Source organism: Somniosus microcephalus, chromosome 19 (genome assembly GCF_052327205.1).
Source record: "Somniosus microcephalus isolate GS21.2 chromosome 19, FLI_Smic_1.0, whole genome shotgun sequence".
Taxonomy (NCBI): domain Eukaryota; kingdom Metazoa; phylum Chordata; class Chondrichthyes; order Squaliformes; family Somniosidae; genus Somniosus; species Somniosus microcephalus.
Genome location: NC_141005.1, coordinates 24,733,324 through 24,751,379, shown reverse-complemented (window position 1 = coordinate 24,751,379; position 18,056 = coordinate 24,733,324). Strand labels below are relative to the sequence as shown.

Below are 18,056 nucleotides of genomic sequence, written 5' to 3'. Positions count from 1 at the left end.
GAGAGCCTAGGTAAAGGGCCAAGGCCTGTAGGCCAGGACACCACCAAGGTTGGAAAGAGTAGATGAGAAAACAAGGTAAATCAGGAAGTAATGATATGGTCTCCTGAAATTGTCCAGAGTAAGGGAAGCCAGAGGGAGGAGAGGAGATCCACAGTTTTGAGATCCTGGGAAAGAATGTTAAAGGAAGAATTGATGCAATTAATTTTGGCTTCAACACGGCGAGTGTTAAGTCTGTGTGTTATAATGAGAATTACTACACAGACCACAAGAGTAACTTTTAACAGGTCTTTACTAGTCGAAGGTCCGGGCTGAACTGCCCAATAAATCATTACACAACACTTATATACCGGTGTGGTCACCACCGGTATTACAGTATACAGCAGCCAAGATAAAGTAGTGCAACCCTTAAAATAGTTCTCTTAAAGGTGGAACGGTTACATACACTACAGCGAGGATAGAGTGAGAAGGAAGAATGGAGGACAATGCATTTGTAGGATCATGGGACAAGGGTTCACAGGAGGATGGAGCGTTTTATCAATAAATGCAGAGGGAAAGATTGTGACGGGGATTCTAGAGGTGATGGAGGGGGTTATTTATCAAACAGTAAGTTTTTTTTCCATGTATCCTGTCTAGAAGAGCATGAAAGGTGTTACAAGAGCTTTTCCAGATATAGGATTATACATGTAACAAGCGTGTGATTATGCATGTAGTGCATGTATCCGTGTCGGTTAAACGGTGCTGTGTACTGTTGATGCAAGTGACAAACATGCCCTTTTAGCCGCAGTTTCTGACAAGTTTCTGATTTTTTCCCCCAGCGACCATTCTGGCCCTGGTTAAGCTGCTGAACCCGATGAACATAGCTTATCTTTATGCTGCACTCTACATCTTACAGGTGAGGTTTCAAAACAATTCACCACTCATTTGGGCGAGGGGGCAATACCTCCGGGACATTCTTTTCTCCCAAGTTTAAACAGGCTGTAGAGAGTTAGATATTGATTCTAATATGATTTGTCTGGACATATTCCCTCCTCTCCTAAGGGCAGTGACATACATACCCTAGTATTAGAAATCACACAACACCAGGTTATAGTCCAACAGCTTTATTTGAAATCACAAGCTTTTGGAGCGCTGCTCCTTCGTCAGGTGAAGTGGAGAGATGCATAAAAACACAGCTTATATAGTCAGAGAATAATGTCAGATGTTTACAGGTAATCTTTCTAACTACCCTAGTATTGTTCAGTAGGCAGCGGGGACTCCATGGAACATAGGAAAATGGCCATCCTTCATGTGAAATCTAGACAGTGACCGCTAGCCAGCTATCCAACTACAAGGGGCGTCACAGCTGAGACTGATCATGTTTTCACCCAAGGTTTGCGCACATGCCCTTTCCAGCAAAGACAGCTGTTCAGATCTTGTAGTTCGATTTGGTTGGTGGCTGTGGGCCTTGAAGATGCTTTGCTTATTTACACAAAGAGATCAGACAGAATATACCTGAAGTTCTGCAGTACACGTTAGTGATTGTAGAACACACTCAGGATTCACTCACAGATCCTGGAAAGATTTTTAATGCTCTGCAATAGAATTATAAATTCATAGAAACTTACAGCACAGAAACATAGAAGATAGGAGCCGGAGTCGGCCATTCGGCCCCTCGAGCCTGCTCCGCCATTCAATGCGATCATGGCTGATCATCCAAATTCAGTACCCGGTCCCTGCTTTCTCCCCATACCCCTTGATCCCTTTAGCCTTAAGAAATATATCCAACTCCTTCTTGAATATATTTAATGAATTGGCCTCTACTGCCTTCTGTGGTAGAGAATTCCACAGGTTCACCACTCTCTGGGTGAAGAAATTCCTCCTCAGTTCTGTCCTAAATGGCTTACCCTTTATCCTTAGACTGTGTCCCCTGGTTCTGGACTCCCCGACCATCGGGAACATCCTTCCTGCATCTAGTCTGTCCAGTCCTGTCAGAATTTTATAAGTTTCAATGAGATCACCTCTCATTCTTCTAAACTCCAGTGAGTACAAGTTCGATCGATCCAATCTCTCCTCATACGTCATTCCTGCCATCCCAGGTATCAGCCTGGTGAATCTTCGCTGAACTCCTCCCATGGCAAGAACATCGGCCATTCGGCCCGTCGTGCCTGTGCTGGCTCTTTGAGAGAGCAGTCGTGCTTCGTCCCACCCCCCGCAAATATCTCGGGGGGGGGGGTGGGGGGGTTGTAGACCTGAAGGAGATTACAGAGATAGGGAGGGGCGAGGCCAGGGAGGAATTTGAAAACAAGGATGAGAATTTTGCAATCGGGGCATTGCTTAACCGACAGCACAGGGGTGATGGGTGAATGGGACTTGTGCGAGTTAGGACACAGGCAACTGAGTTTTGGATGACCTCAAGTTTACTTAGGGTAGAGCATGGGAGGACAGCCAGGAGTGCGTTGCAATAGTCAAGTCTAGAGGTAACTAAGGCATGGATGAGGGTTTCAGCAGCGGATGAGTTGAGGCAAGGGCGGAAACGGGCGATGTTACGGAGGTGGAAATAGGCGGTCTTAGTTATGCCGCGGATATGTGATCGGAAGCTTATTTCAGGGTCAAATATGACATTAAGGTTGCCAACAGCGTGGTTCAGCCTCAGACAAATGTTAGGGAGAGGGATGGAGTCAGTGGCTAGGGAACGGAGTTTGTGGCGGGGACAGAAAACAATAGCTTCGGTCTTCCCAATATTTAATTGGAGAAAATTTTTGTTCATCCAGAACTGGATGTCAGACAAGCAGTCTGACAATTTAGACACCGTGGAGGGGGTCGAGAGAAGTGGTGATGAGGTAGAGCTGGGTGTCGTCAGCGTATATGTGGAAACTGACGCTGTGTTTTCGGATGATGTCGCCAAGGGGCAACATGTAGATGAGAAATAGGAGGGGGCCAAGGATAGATCCTTGGGGGACACCGGAGGTAACGATGCGGGAGCAGGAAGAGAAGCCATTGCAGGTGATTCTCTGGCTACGATAGGTAAGAATGGAACCAAGCGAGTGCAGTCCCACCCAGCTGGACGACGGTGGAGAGACGTTGGAGAAGGATGTAGTGGTCAATTGAAGGATGGAGTGGTCAACCGTGTAGGATACAGGTATGTTTCATTGTTGCTGAAATTCTCTAAAGGGAGGATTGTAATTGGAATCTTAGGAGACTCTCCTGAATCTTTTTCTCTAGCAATCCCTTTAATTTGGAACAATCCACAATTCTGTGCACTATTTACTCAGTCTTTACATCTGCACTACACAGTGAGTGCCACAGGAGTGGGCCTTTGGTGTAGCGGTAAGCATCCCCGCCGCTGGGCCAGAAGGTGTAGGGTTGCAAACCCCGCTCCAGACAGTCCCGGCAAGTAGAGTTGGAGCTCCGGTTCTAAATTCTGGGTTGAAATCCAGTGGGATACTTGTGTGTGTGGGTGCCCCCCCCTTGTGGGAGCCTGTAAAACCCTCTCCGCCATAGGCCTAACCACCCTAATGGCTGGTATGAAGATGGTTATGGTCACAGAAGGAGCGTTTAACATGGCCAGAAATCCTTCCACTACTTCATACTGTTCCTCAAAGGGAACAGTGTGTAGACACGATAAGAAGAAGAAGAAGTGAGTGCAAGATGGTTTCCATTCCTAAGAATTAGGAGCAGGAGTAGGCCATATGGCCCCTCGAGCCTGCTCCGCCATTCAGTAAGATCATGGCTGTTCTTCGACCTCGATCCCCGTATCTCGATTCCCCTAGATTCTGTGCAATGACTCCGAATCTAATGCTTTGAGGAATATTGTGCAGTCCTGTTTCCTGATCTGTGACCATCCTAAAATCTTTCTTCCACCTTTTTATGCACTCTCTACTGTTACTGGACATTAGCTGTATGAAGTGCTTGATGGGAGAAGGTAAGTAAGAAAGAACTTGCATTTATAAAGTGCCTTTCACAATTCCCAAAACACGACCGCCAATGAATTACTTTTGAAGTGTAGTTACTGTAGGGAAATGCAGTAGCCACAAACAGCAGTGAGATAATGACCAGACGATCTGGTTTTTTAAAGTCATGTTGGTTGAGAGATAAATGTTGGGTCACATCACCAGGAAAAACTCACTTGCTCTTTTTCAAATCGTGTCATGGGATCTTTTACATCTACTTGAAAGGGCAGATGGGGCCTCAGTTTAACATTTCATCTGAAAGTCAGCACCTCCCACAGTGCAGCACCTCTTCAGTACTGCAGTGAAGTGTCAGCCTGGATTATGTACTCAAGTACCTAAAGTGGGGCTTAAACCCATGACTTTCTGATTCAAAGTCAAGAGTGCCGTCACTGAGCCAAGGCTCACATCATAACATAGAGGGAAAAGCAAAATACTGCAGATGCTGGAAATCTGAAATAAAAACAGAAAATGCTGGAAATACTCAGCAGGTCAGGCGGCATCTGTTCCGACGACAGGTCATCGACCTGAAACGTTAACTCTGATTCTCTCTCCACAGATGCTGCCTGACCTGCTGAGTATTTCCAGCATTTTCTGTTTTTATAACATAGAGGAAGCTTTACTGTACACCTAACCTAGGAACGTCCAAGCTATGATTTATGGCCCATATCCCACCTTCAAGCACTGGCCTTAAAAGCGCAGACAACTTAATTCTATTTAATTTTCACACTCTGCTTTGTTTTTGTTGAAACTTCATGGGTCTGGAGGTTTGGAAAGGGCTGTTCTGAAACTGTTGTTTCATTTGTGGATAAACCCGAAATCAGAACACCGAGATCCGTTCGTATCCACAGATTGCGATTTAGGAAAATTATTGCCAACCTGGATAGAAACTGTGTGTGGCCGCTGAGGCTCCACTGTATGCACCTGAGCAGCCCACAAAGACAAAAAGCTTGGCCACTCTTTGGCTCTAACCTAAGTTGTAGCTGACCTGCTAGTGCTTGTTGGGGACCAGGTAGCGTGTATTTTGCTCTGTCTCTAACCATGCGATACCTGTCCCCGTCCTGGAAGTTCTAGATGCCCAAAATGGAAAATTCCCCATAAATGATATCCTTCACCTTGATGAGCACAATTGTTAGATCAGAAAATAGAAGTTTGTAGACATGTGCTTTTTTTTTGTAACCATGGCATGATCAGTATGATTACTGACGCTTTTAATGGACTGTCCTGTTTACAGTGTAAGGAATCAGTGAGACTAGGTCACTTACTGCAATCCTTTATATTCCAGGTGCTTCAGAAATGGGCTGCACATTAGAGCACAATTGTGTAGCGCTACACCGCTACAGGTTCAATTCTACCCATTCCGAGGATCTTCAAACAGGAAGACTCTAGGTAGATGCCACAGTGTCTTCCTGTGAGAGTAGGGAAAAATCAGATGGCAGTCTCTTTCTAGGGTGGCTCTTGCACACCCACTAGAGGCTGAAGAGTGCTATTCACAGAGCTATTCTTAGCTGCAGAAATGTGGGACCTGGCAGGAAAGATGTTGCAAACAGGGGGGAGAAAAAATTGAGGACAAGAATCCTGAACAGAACGAAAACAAGAAATACAGCAGATTAAATTCAGTTTGACAAACCTAGCTGTTTTATTTTTGCCCCAGGCATTCACAGCTGCATCTCAGGGACTGCTGAACTGCATCGTGTATGGCTGGACACAGAGAATGCTCCAATACATGAGGCAAAAGGCCTGTCGTGACGTTGACACACAGACCCCACTCCTGCGTTCTCAGAAGCGATCGTACTGCAGCATGCAAAATTCCAATGTGATAAGTCAGCTGACCATTTCTCCTACCTTCTGAGGGGCCTGTTGGGAAAATATTATAGCCACAAGTGCACTGTTCTCAACCTGTGGACACTTCTATTTATTAACGTGCAGCTTTCATTTACATTTAGAAAGTCTGTATAAGCTAGAATGCACTTGACAGCAGGACAAAGGTGAGGGATAGCACTGAGGCAGTGGAAGAGGATTTGTGTTGTTGCTGATCCTTACAGTGACCGACTTGACTCTGAGCAGAACAGAAGGGACATGGTGTTTCCACAGTCTCCCATCCAAGTACTAACCAGGCCCCAGTCCTACTCAACATCCAAGAGCAGCCACATTGACAGTGGGTTGCCATGGGGAACACCAGTCAGACTTCTGTTGATTCAGTCTAGACTGGTGATTAAACTCAGCACAGACACGGGATACCTGGTCTCCCCCACCTGCCCGGCTGGGCTGGATGATGATGTAGATTATCCTTTGGGACTTGGATTTTTGAATTCAATCCAGACAAAGGGCAGGAAGTGCACGAGAGTGGCTTGGTGATGGTTTTCCCCATAATTCCCCCCACCCCTGGCAACCCATGGGGAATCGCCATACGTGTTCAGCGTCTCCCATTGCAGCACGATTGAGACTTAGATACCTAGTGATATGAAACCTTGGGCACAAAACAAGGTTTCTCGAACTCTGTGGCCCTGCCTATCAGGGATCCTCTGATGATTTTAAGGCTTCAAAGGAAATACTGTGGCTTTGAGCTGAAAGACCAGAGCACAGGTTTTGCACCTTTGGCTCCTGCACAACTCTTTTGTAAAATAATTTTTATTAGTCTGAAGAGGCAGCACTAGATAAGGGGTTGAGCTACACAAAAAGCTGCATAAGAGACTGTGAAATTATACAAACAACTGACAAATATTTATGACTGGAATCACTGTGCAGATTGAAGGTAAAATAAACCTTATTTTTAAATGTATAAGTTAAAATGCCCTTTTGGGCTTATGATGTTTATATTTCAGAAATAAAAAAAACCAAACACCTTAAAGAGTGTTTTAAAGGCAATGACTTTTTGATTTGACTCTGGGGGCAGGTTTACGAGCTGCTTTATTTGGAGAGAGGGGAAAAGGATTAAACAGGCCCGCCTCTGTTTTCCCCACCCCTCCTCACCATCACGACTTTGTAAACTCAAGATGTAGACAAGCAGAGGCACCAGGGATGGAAAAGGGGGAAAAACAGGCGGAAGCAGCAGAAGCTCAAAAGGACGGCTTTTTATCTTCAGCCCCAGCTATTTTAAAGCACTTTTTTTTGTAAAAATAAGACATAGAAAGAGCAAGGGCCAGAAATGAGAAAAGGTGAACAATATTTCAGAATGTAGACAGGGCTGCGCGATGCACAGGAGTTGCACATCGATCTCGTCACTTTCTCCATAGTTAAGTCAAAAAGATGAAGGAAACAACACCTTGCATTTACAGAGTCAGGAGGGTGTGAGTTACATTTGTGTATCACAATATATACACTCCACCCGAAACCAGGTGATCTCCTGAGAGAGGTGAAAAAACAGCTAAAACCCAGGCCAATTTGGGGGAAAGAAATCTGGGAAATTCCTCTCCGACCCATCTAGGTGATCACTCTGGCCCTGAATTCCCTGCAGTACCTACCTTTTGTAAGCGGTGATCTCTGCCCCAGCCAGAAACTGGTCCAGCTCGTTTGAAGGAATTCAGCGAATCAGCATCCACCGCACGGGACGGCAAAGTTATGAGTTGGAGTTGGAGAAAAGGCAGCGATAGGGTGAGGCAAGATAATGAAGGAATTTAGAAAGGTTTCGAAACTACCCAAGGGATAAGAAACTAGTGCTGGTTGGCAAGGACAGGAGTGATAGGTGAGCAGGATAGAAGGAAGGTGGCAAAGTTCTGGATGAATTGAGAGCTTGCGTAGGGTGGGGCTAGGAAAGCACCGCGAAGACTTTTTGAAAGGCTGGAGGTGATGAAGACAAGGGTGTTCTGTTTCACCTTGATTTAAACTTCAAATCTCACATCTAATCCATCATCAATACCAATTACTTGCACCGTTGTAATATTGCTTGCCTTTGCTTTGACTTTACCCCCACTGCCACTGAAACCCTCATCCATACTGTAGTCACTTCCAGGCTTGTTGTCTCTAATGCTCTCCATGACCAAACGACAAGAAACAGCCAAAAATAAATAAATACAGACAGTAGTTACAAGTGTCACTGTTTTCTTACATTGTAAACTGGACAATTCATCAACCACCCCGCTTCCTGTAAGGACTCTATTCTATTCACCCAGTTTCTTCATCTCCACCGCATCTGTTCTGCGATAACACCTTCCCTACTAGCGCTTCCGATACATCTTTTTCCTCAACCGAGGATTCCCCTCTACCATGGTTAACATGGCCCTCGACTGTGTCCGTTCCATTTCCCGCACTTCTGCTCTCACTCCTTCCCCTCCCTCCCAGAACCACGATAGGGTTCCCCTTGTCCTCACCTTTCACCCCACCAGCCTCCACATTCAACGGATCATCCTCCGCCATTTCCGCCACCTCCAGCGTGATCCCACCACCAAACACATCTTCCCCTCCCCTTTCAGCATTCTGAAGGGACCACTCCCTCTGCAACACCCTGGTCCACTCCTCAATCACCCCCAACAGCCCCTCCCCATAGTACCTTCCTGTGCAAGCGCAGGAGATGCAGCACCTGCCCTTTTACCTCCTCCCTTCCCACTGTCCAGGGCCCCAAACACCCCTTCCAGGTGAAACAGCAATTTACTTGTACTTCTTGCAATCTAGTATACTGTATTCGCTGCTCACGATGCGGTCTCCCCTACATTGGGGAGACCAAACGCAGATTGGGTGACCGCTTTGCGGAACACCTCCATTCAGTCCGTAAGGGTGACCCTGAGCTTCTGGTTGCCTGTCACTTTAATTCTCCGCTCCACTCTTTCTCTGACTTCGGCCTCTTACACTGTTCCAATGAAGCTCTACGTAAGCTCGAGGAACAGCACCTCATTTTTCTATCAGGCACTTTACAGCCTTCTGGACTCAACATTGAGTTCAACAATTTCAGACCATAACCTCTGCCCCTATTTTTTCAGGCTGCAGGTGTTGATGATTCTGCCATTCCCATTTACAACATTTAACCTCTCCTGCCTTCCACCCTATCACAGACCGTCCCTTTTGTTCTTTCCTTTCCTCCCCTCCCCCCCATTAAAGGCACTGTGTAAATGTAAGTTATTAAATCTAACTTGGAATGGCTGATGCAGTACCGGGTGCCAAATGATAAATTGTTCCATTCCCCAGGACTGACGTCTTTCAATGTGATGAGCACACATTTATTAAAATATAAAAACCATGTTCTATTCAACACTGTGGGTGGAGGCAGCTGTGCCAGGGATGAATTGAGGCTCAAGAAGCCTTTCTGAAGTCTTTTGCACTTTGTTTTTTTTTATCTTTTTATTTAAATAAAAACTTTTTTTTTACATTTATCAAAGAATACTCCTGGTACAGTGTAAAAACAGCAGACACTAATGTTAGGAATCCTGTGAGTTTGTTTGTTCTTCGATGACCTGTTTGACCATTTCTGCAAGTTTCAGACGATCGACTTTATCACTGAACCGTCGCCCTGAAAAGACAGAGAAACGTTTTGTTAACCACACAAACTGTTTTGGGGGGGTGGGTCCTGCTCATCAGCTGCTGCATTACCAGGTAACCTGTTTGACATCCTAGTGAGAACACAAGTTAAAGGATCAGACTGGCGATATGTGGATTTTCTCCCCCTCTCTTCAGGAACCATTTAGCAGATTTATTCAATGTAAAACAATGAGTTTGATTCACTAATACAGCTTTAAATATATTTAAAATTTACAGCATCTCTTTGTGGCTGTTTTATTTTCTGTAAATTAATTTTTTTAAATAAAATTCGAGCAAAAAGTGTAATTGTTGCAGACCTTAATAGGAAACTCGCTGTACCTAAAAGCACAACTTATGAGGGGGAGGGGGAAATACTGACTGGGGAATCTGCACCAGGGTTGCTGCTCCACACTTCTTAGCAACTAGGGTGGTGAGAGATCAGCATTGGTTTTAATTAAAAGACACTGAATCAAAACCAAATGTGTGCAACATCAGCATTCATGCAGAGAAATGTGTTGATATATAGAAACTATTTGAATTATTCAACTCAAATCCAATTACCAAGGCAAAGGGCTGAGGCAGTTGAAGGGTATGCATTCAATTAGCGCTTTAAATGCATAAATTAGTAAATACAGGGCATTAACAAGGTGCAAATTTGTTGAAGATTCTATGGAACTGCATGAAATAGCAAAGGAGCTTAATACATTATAAGCGGCGCTTTTGTAGCTGATGTCAATGGTACTGGCAAATGGTTAGCGCTATTTGCCTGATATAGACGGCTGCCCATGATAAGTGTGGAGGGCATATGTGGTGGGGACTGTAAATGCTGCCTTGCTAGCATCATCCACAACAAAAAAGACTTTAAAAAAAATCTAATCAACTAGGACTGACTTGGCTTTAATAGCCACTTGCGGTAGTGCACGCCATATTTTAAATGATCATTTCAACAGAAACCAAAATCCACTAATTACCCCATCATATTTCTAATACTAATCCTAAATTTTCAATCTCTGGTTACCAATTTGAAAATCAGTGGAAATAAGCTTTCACTATTTACCTGCTCAAACCCTTTGTTTGCCATGCTCCCCAATTTGGTATCTTCAACAAGTTTTGATATTAGTCCCTATCATCTCATTGAAACATGTAAAATTCTTAAAGGACTTGCCAGGGTAGATACTGGGAGAATGTTTCTCCTGGCTGGGGAGTCTAGAACTAGGGGTCACAGTCTCAGAATAAGGGGTTGGTCATTTAGGACTGAGATGAGGAGAAATTTCTTCACTAAGAGGGTGGTGAATCTTTGGAATTCTCTACCCCAGAGAGCTGTGGAGGCTCAGTTGTTGAGTATATTCAAGACAGAGATCGATAGATTTCTGGATTCTAAGGGAATTAAAGGTTATGAGGATAGTGCAGGAAGGTGGAGTTGAGGTAGAAGATCAGCCATGATCTTACTGAATGGTGGAGCAGGCTTGAAGGGCTGAGTGGCCTACAAGTGAAATCCCAACACAATCCCTGAGGCATGCCACAAACTACAACTTGTCAATCTGAGCAAGATCCATTTACTCCTATTGTACTATCTGTCCTTTGGCCATCATCTATTCATGCTGCCATTAATAGCATGAGCCTTAATCTTAGAATTTTAAAGAACAGAAGGAGGCCATTTAGCCCACTGTGCATGTGCAGGCTCTCTGAAACAGAGGTCCCACTTCCCTGCCCTTCCTCCGTATCTTTTTCATTTTCTTTTTCAAATATTTATTCAATTCTTTTTTAAAACCCACTATGGATTCTGCTTCCACCACCGTTTCCGGTGGGACATTCCATGTCCTAGCCACCTTCTACACAAAAAACTTTTAACCTTTCACTTTTTTCTTTTGCCCATCTTAAATTTAATGCCCTCTGACGTAAGAAAACTACTAGACACTTGGTCTAAGCGTTAAACAAAACTTTAATCAACTGTTTTACAACATGGAGGTCTAGTTGTGTCCTTCACTAGTTCCTGTTAAGAATGTCCTGCACAAGCTGGGCCCGTGCCCGAGTATTTATACTCTCCCTGGACAGCGCCACCCGCAGGCCGCTCAGTTGATTCATGTCATCCTCTAATTACTAAATCACCACCCAGAGGGCATATTTATTCCCCGTCAAAATATTTCATCATTTTGAACCAAACCTCCTCTTAACCTTCTTTGTTCTAAGGAAGAGAGGCCCCAGTTTCTCATCTTATCATAATCAACTTAATAAATCCTTCTGCACCCTCTCTATGGTAAGACACACAAAACTGAACGTAGTATTCTAACTGCAGCCTAACTAATGATTTGAATAGGTCTAGCATTACCGCTTTACTCTTGCGCTTTATGCAATGTTCCCATTAAGCTGCGTGGTTGTGCAGCACTCTGGAGGTCCCACGCACGGGCTTTTTGACGAGAAAAACCGCGAATGCGCGGACACTTAAAGGGGCCGTGCAACTCGCTAAAGGGTCCGCGCGCCGAAAAAAAGAGGGAACATTAGTTCTATGCCCCAATTTATAAAACCTAGGGCCCTACAATGGCTTTTTTTTAAACCCCCCCCCCACCTTTATCAACACGTTTAAGGATTTGTCCATTTCTTTCAAAGTTTCACTATCTAGTGTAGAGGCCCTTCCCTTACCCACCTGCTTCTGATGTGCTTATAGAAGTTTTTTTCTATTACAGTTTATACTGAATATCTGCTTTTTCAAAACATTCCCTTATCCTTTCTAACCTCTCTTTTTGCTTCCAAATAATTTTAGTTTGCACCTTATTTTCTTGGTATAATTAGCCTTAATTTTCTCATATGCCTCTTTAGACTTTATTTTTGGCCTAATCTATTATTTCTTCATGGAACTCCAGCATTTATCCCAACCTCTTTTCTCCCAGCTGGCAGGCTTACAGTCTGCATGACACAAAGCTTGGAAATGTACTAAACAGTGAGGAGGATAGCAACAAATTACAGGAGGAGATAGACCGACCGGTGAAATAGCTAGACACATGGCAGATGAAATTTGGTGCAGAGAAGTGTGAAGTGATGCATTTTGGAAGGAAAAATGACGAGAAGCTGGATAAACAAAATGGTACAATTATAAAAGGGGTACCTGAAGAGAGAGAGCTTGGGGTTCACATACACAAATCGTTGAAGCTGGCAGGACAAGTTGACAAAGCTGTTAAAAAAAATCATATGGGACCCTTGGCTTTATAAATAGAGGCAGAGAGAGTAGAAAAATCAAGGAAGTTATTCCAAACCTTTATAAATCAGTGGTTAGACCTCAGCTGGAGTATTGTGTCCAATTCTGGGCACCACACTTTAGAAAGGATGGCAAGGCCTTGGAGCGGGTGCAGAGGAGATTTACTAGAATGGTACCAGGGATGAGGGGTTTCAGTTATCTGGAGACACTAGAGAAGCTGGGATTGTTCCCCTTAGAGCAGAGGAGGTTAGGGGGAGATTTAATAGAGGTTTTCAAAATTATGAGGGGTTTTGACAAGAGTAGACAGGGAGAAACTGTTTCCACTGGCAAGTTACTATTGAATCGGCTTCTGTACGCTGCACAACATCAACCTCATCAACCCTCCCCGTTACTTCAAAGAACTCAATCAAGTTAGTCAAACATGATTTGCCTTTAACAAATCCGTGCTGGCTTTCATTTATTAACCCATATTTTTCCAAGTGCCAATTAATTTTGTCCCAGATTATTATCTCTAAAAGTTTCCTCACCACAGACATTAGGCTGACTGGCCTGTAGTTGCTGGCTTTACCCTCTCCCTTTTTTTTTTTATAAACGGGGGTGTAACATTTGCAAACCTCCAGTCCTCTGGCACCACCCCCATATCAAAGGAGGATTGGAATATTGTGGCCAGAGCCTCCAAAATTTCCACCCTTCATTTCCTCAGCAACGTAGGATGCATCCCATCCGGACTGAGTGACTTCTCTATTTTGAACGCTGCCAACCTTTTAAGTACCTCCTCTTTATTTTTATCCTATCCAATTTCTCTACTACCTCCTCCTTTACTGAAACATTGGCAGCATTCTCTTCTTTAGTGAAGACAGCTGCAAAGCACTCATTTAATACCTCAGCCATGTCCTCTGCCGCGACAAGATCATCTCCATTTTGGTCCCTAATCGAGATAGTTTCTCCCTATCTACTCCTTTCACTACCCTTTTACTATTTATGTTTATGAGACACTTTGGGGATCCCTTTTATGTTATCTGCTAATCTATTCTAATACTCGCTCTTTGCCCCTCCAATTTCCTTTTTCAGTTCTCCCCTGTAGTTTTTTTTAATTCGGCTTGGTTCTCTATTATGAACCTGACATTTATCATAAGCCTCCTTTTTCTGTTTCATTTTAATCTCTATCTTTAGTCATCCAGGAAGCTCTAGCTTTGGACTTTCTTCCTTTCCCCCTCATGGGAATGTATCTAGTCTGTACCCAAACTAGCCCCTCTCTGAAGGCTTCCCATTGCTTATTTACTGTCTTACCTGCCAATCTTGATTCCAATCCACCTGAGCCAGATCCCCTTTCAACTCACTGGAATTAGCTCTCCTCCAGTTGAGTATTTTTGTATTTGATTTTCCTTGTCCTTTTCCATAATTACTCTAAACCTGATGATATTGTGAAAAGGTAGATTCCATTGGCAAGCTTTGTGCGACCCCTTTCATCTCTAGAAGTGAATGTCATGGTGAACAACGCTGGCTAGCAAATTGAAGGGCTGATTTGTGACACAATCACTGTAATTTGGCAGTATCATAGAATAGTACAGCACAGAAGGAGGCCATTGGGCTCATGGAGTCTCAGCCGGCTCTTTCGAAGAGCAGTCCAGTCAGTCTCACTCCCCTGCTCTTTCCCCATATCCCTGCAATTTTTTCTCCTTCAAGTATTTCTCCAATTCCCTTTTGAAGGCTACTATTGAATCTATTTCCACCACCCTATCAGGCACTGCATTCAAAACCTAACCACTTATTGCATAGAATTTTTTTTCCTAGTGTTGCCTTTGGTTCTTTTGCCAATCACCTTAAATCTGTGCCCTCTGGTTATCGACCCTTCAGCCATTGGAAACAGTTTCTCTTTATTTACTCTAACTAAACCCTTCATGATTTTAGACACCTCTATTAAATCTCTTCTTATCCTTCTCTGCTTTAAAAGGAGAACAACCCCAGCTTCTCAAGTCTACATAAGAACATAAGAAATAGGAGCAGGAGTAGGCCAATCGGCCCCTCGAGCCTGCTCCGTCATTCAATAAGATCATGGCTGATCTGATCCTAACCGCCAATCCACTATCACAGAACCATCTCCTGAATCTAACAGAATTAGACACACGAAATAGGAGCAGGATCAGGCTACACGGCCCCTGGGCCCGCTCCACTACCCACAGGGCCATGACCATTCCGAACCTAGACTCATGTCCAAATTCCTGCCCGCTCCCCGTAACCCTTAATTCCCTTTACTTCTAGGAAACTGTCTATTTCTGTTTTAAATTTATGTAATGATGTAGCTTCTACAGCTTTTTGGGGCAGCATATTCCATGGACCTACCACCCTCTGAGTGAAGTAGTTCCTCCTCATCTCAGTTTTGAAAGAGCAGCCCCTTATTCTAAGACTATGCCCCCTAGTTCTAGTTTCACCCATCATCGGGAACATCTTCCCCGCATCCACCCGATCCAACCCCTTCATAATCTTATATGTTTCAATAAGATCGCCTCTCATTCTTCTGAACTCCAATGAGTAGAGTCCCAATCTACTCAACCTCTCCTCATATGTCCATCCCCTCATCCCCGGGATTAACCGAGTGAACCTTCTTTGTACTGACTCGAGAGCAAGTATGTCCTTTCTTAAGTATGGACACCAAAACTGTACGCAGTATTCCTGGTGCGGTCTCACCAATACCTTGTACAACTGAAGCAATACCTCCCTATTTTTATATTCTATCCCCCTAGCAATGAAAGCCAACATTCCATTGGCCTTCTTAATCACTTGCTGCACCTGCATACTAACCTTTTGAGTTTCGTGCACCAGGACCCCCAGATCCCTTTGTACTTCAGTACTTTCCAGTTTCTTGCCATTAAGATAATAACTTGCTCTACGATTTTTCCTGCCAAAGTGCATAACCTCACACTTTCCAGTATTGTATTCCATCTGCCAAATCTCTGCCCACTTACTTAGCCTGTCTATGTCCCTTTGCAGGTTTTTTATGTCCTCCTCACTCACTACTTTCCATCCCATCTTTGTATCACCTGCAAACTTTGATATGTTACACTCGGTCCCCTCCTCCAAATCGTTAATATAGATTGTAAAGAGTTGGGGACCCAGCACTGACCCCTGCAGAACACCACTAGTTACCGATTGCCAGTCTGAGAATGAACCATTTATCCCAACTCTCTGCCTTCTGTTAGATAGCCAATCCTCTATCCATGCCAGAATATTACCCCCAATCCCGTGATTTTTTATCTTAAGCAATAATCTTTTGTGTGGCACCTTGTCAAATGCCTTTTGGAAGTCTAAATACACTACGTCCACTGGTTCCCCTTTATCCACCTTATATGTTACTTCCTCAAAGAACTCCAGCAAATTTGTCAAACATGACTTCCCCTTCATAAAACCATGCTGACTTTGTCCCATTAAATTATGATTATCCAAATGTCCTGTTACTGTCTCCTTAATAATGGACTCCAAAATTTTACCTACCACAGATGTTAGGCTAACCGGTCTATAGTTTCCAGCCTTCTGTCTACTGCCCTTTTTAAATAAGGGTGTTACATTAGCAGTTTTCCAGTCTGCCGGGACCTTTGCCGAGTCCAGGGAGTTTTGGAAAATTATTACCAATGCATCCACAATCCCTACCGCCACTTCCCTCAAGACCCTAGGATGTAAGCCATCAGGTCCAGGTGATTTATCCGCCTTGAGTCCCATTATTTTACCGAGTACCACTTCCTTAGTGATTTTGATCGTGTTTAGCTCCTCCCCCCCTTTAGCCCCCTGTTTGTCCAGTGTTGGGATATTCTTAGTGTCTTCTACTGTAAAGACTGATGTAAAATATTCAGTGTTTTTGCCATCTCCATATTTCCCACCATTAATTTCCCGGTCTCATCCTCTAAGGGACCAACATTTACTTTAGCCACCCTTTTTCTTTTTATATAACTATAAAACTCTTACTATCTGTTTTTATATTTTTTGCTAATTTACTTTCATAATCTATCTTCCCTTTCTTAATCAATCTTTTTGTTATTTTTTGCTGTCTTTTAAATTTTTCCCAATCCTCTATCCTCCCACTAGATTTGGCTACCTTATATGCCCTTGTTTTTAGTCGAATACTATCCTTAATTTCTTTACTTAGCCACGGATGGCTGTCTTTTCTTTTACACCCTTTTCTTCTCAGTGGAATATATTTTTTTTGGAAGTTGTAAAATAACTCCTTAAATGTACACCACTGATGATGTATCGTCTTGCGCTTTAATCTATTTTCCCAATCCACTCTACTCAATTCCGCTCTCATACCTTCATAGTCTCCTTTATTCAAGCTTAGCACGCTTGTTTGAGATCCAATCTTCTCACCCTCTAATTGAATATGGAATTCAACCATGTTATGGTCACTCATTCCAAGGGGATCCTTTACTAGGACATTTTTAATTAATCCTGTCTCGTTACACAGGACCAGATCTAAGGTTGCTTGCCCCCTGGTCGGTTCAGTTACATACTGCTCAAGAAACCCATCCCTAATACACTCAATGAACTCATCCTCAAGGCAGCCCTGCCCAATTTGATTTGTCCAATTAATACGATAGTTAAAATCCCCCATAATTATAGATGTTCCCTTATTACAAGCCTCAACTATTTCCTGATTGATACTCCGTCCAACAGAGTTGCAACTGTTCGGAGGCCTATAGACTATAACTGTTCGGAGGCCTATAGACTACGCCCACTAGTGTTTTTTCCCCCTTATTATTCCTTACCTCCACCCAAACTGTTTCATTATCCTGATCTTTTGACCCAATATCATTTCTCTGTATTACAGTGATTCCTTCCTTTATTAACATAGCCACCCCACCTCCCCTTCCTTCCTGCCTGTCCTTCCTGATCGTTAAATAACCTGGTATGTTTAATTCCCAGGCATTGTCACCCTGCAGCCATGTTTCTGTAATGGTCATAAGATCATACCCATATGTAGTTATTTGTGCCATTAACTCGTCTATTTTGTTACGAATGCTACGTGCATTCAGATAGAGAACTTTCAAATATGTTTTGTGACACTTAGTTCCTGCTTTTGCCCTTTTTATTACTTTACCTTTTACTCCATACCTTCTGCCCCTTCCTGACACGCTCTGGTTTTTAATTTCCCCACTGCTACCTAAGTCTATGACCTTCTCTGTTGTCATTTTTATTATTTGCTCTCTAGGAACCTCCCCCCCACTAGTTAGTTTAAAGCCCTCTCTACAGCCCTAGTTATATGATCCGCCAGGACTCTAGTCCCAGCACTGGCCAAGTGAAGCCCGTCCCAACGGATCAGCTCCCTCCTGCCCCAGTACTGGTGCCAGTGTCCCAGGAAGCAAAACCCATTTCTCCCACACCAGTCTTTGAGCCACGCATTTAACTCTCTAATTTTATTTGTCCTAGCCAAATTCGCTCGTGGCTCAGATTATTACCCTTGTGGTTCTGCTTTTTAATTTGGCCCCTAGCTGCTC

At 43.7% G+C, this 18,056-nt stretch overlaps 2 protein-coding genes across 6 annotated transcripts in view; one reads left to right on the top strand and one right to left on the bottom strand.

The window, feature by feature from the left end:
* tmem116 (transmembrane protein 116) overlaps positions 1 to 9,118 on the top strand; it is a 32,131-nt gene extending 23,013 nt beyond the window's left edge. Inside the window, exons 10-11 of the mRNA XM_085961390.1 lie at positions 816 to 892; positions 5,581 to 9,118. Coding sequence (XP_085817516.1) covers positions 816 to 892; positions 5,581 to 5,778 — 275 coding nt within the window. The 3' untranslated portion in view covers positions 5,779 to 9,118. The remainder of the gene's footprint in view (positions 1 to 815; positions 893 to 5,580) is intronic.
* A 63-nt stretch (positions 9,119 to 9,181) lies between these two features.
* The window catches only part of mapkapk5 (MAPK activated protein kinase 5), a 78,588-nt gene continuing 69,713 nt past the window's right edge, over positions 9,182 to 18,056 (bottom strand). For all 5 annotated transcript variants that reach the window (XM_085961386.1, XM_085961385.1, XM_085961387.1 and 2 more), the window contains one exon: positions 9,182 to 9,369. In XM_085961386.1, the coding sequence (XP_085817512.1) occupies positions 9,278 to 9,369 (92 nt within the window). In that variant the 3' untranslated portion in view covers positions 9,182 to 9,277. The remainder of the gene's footprint in view (positions 9,370 to 18,056) is intronic.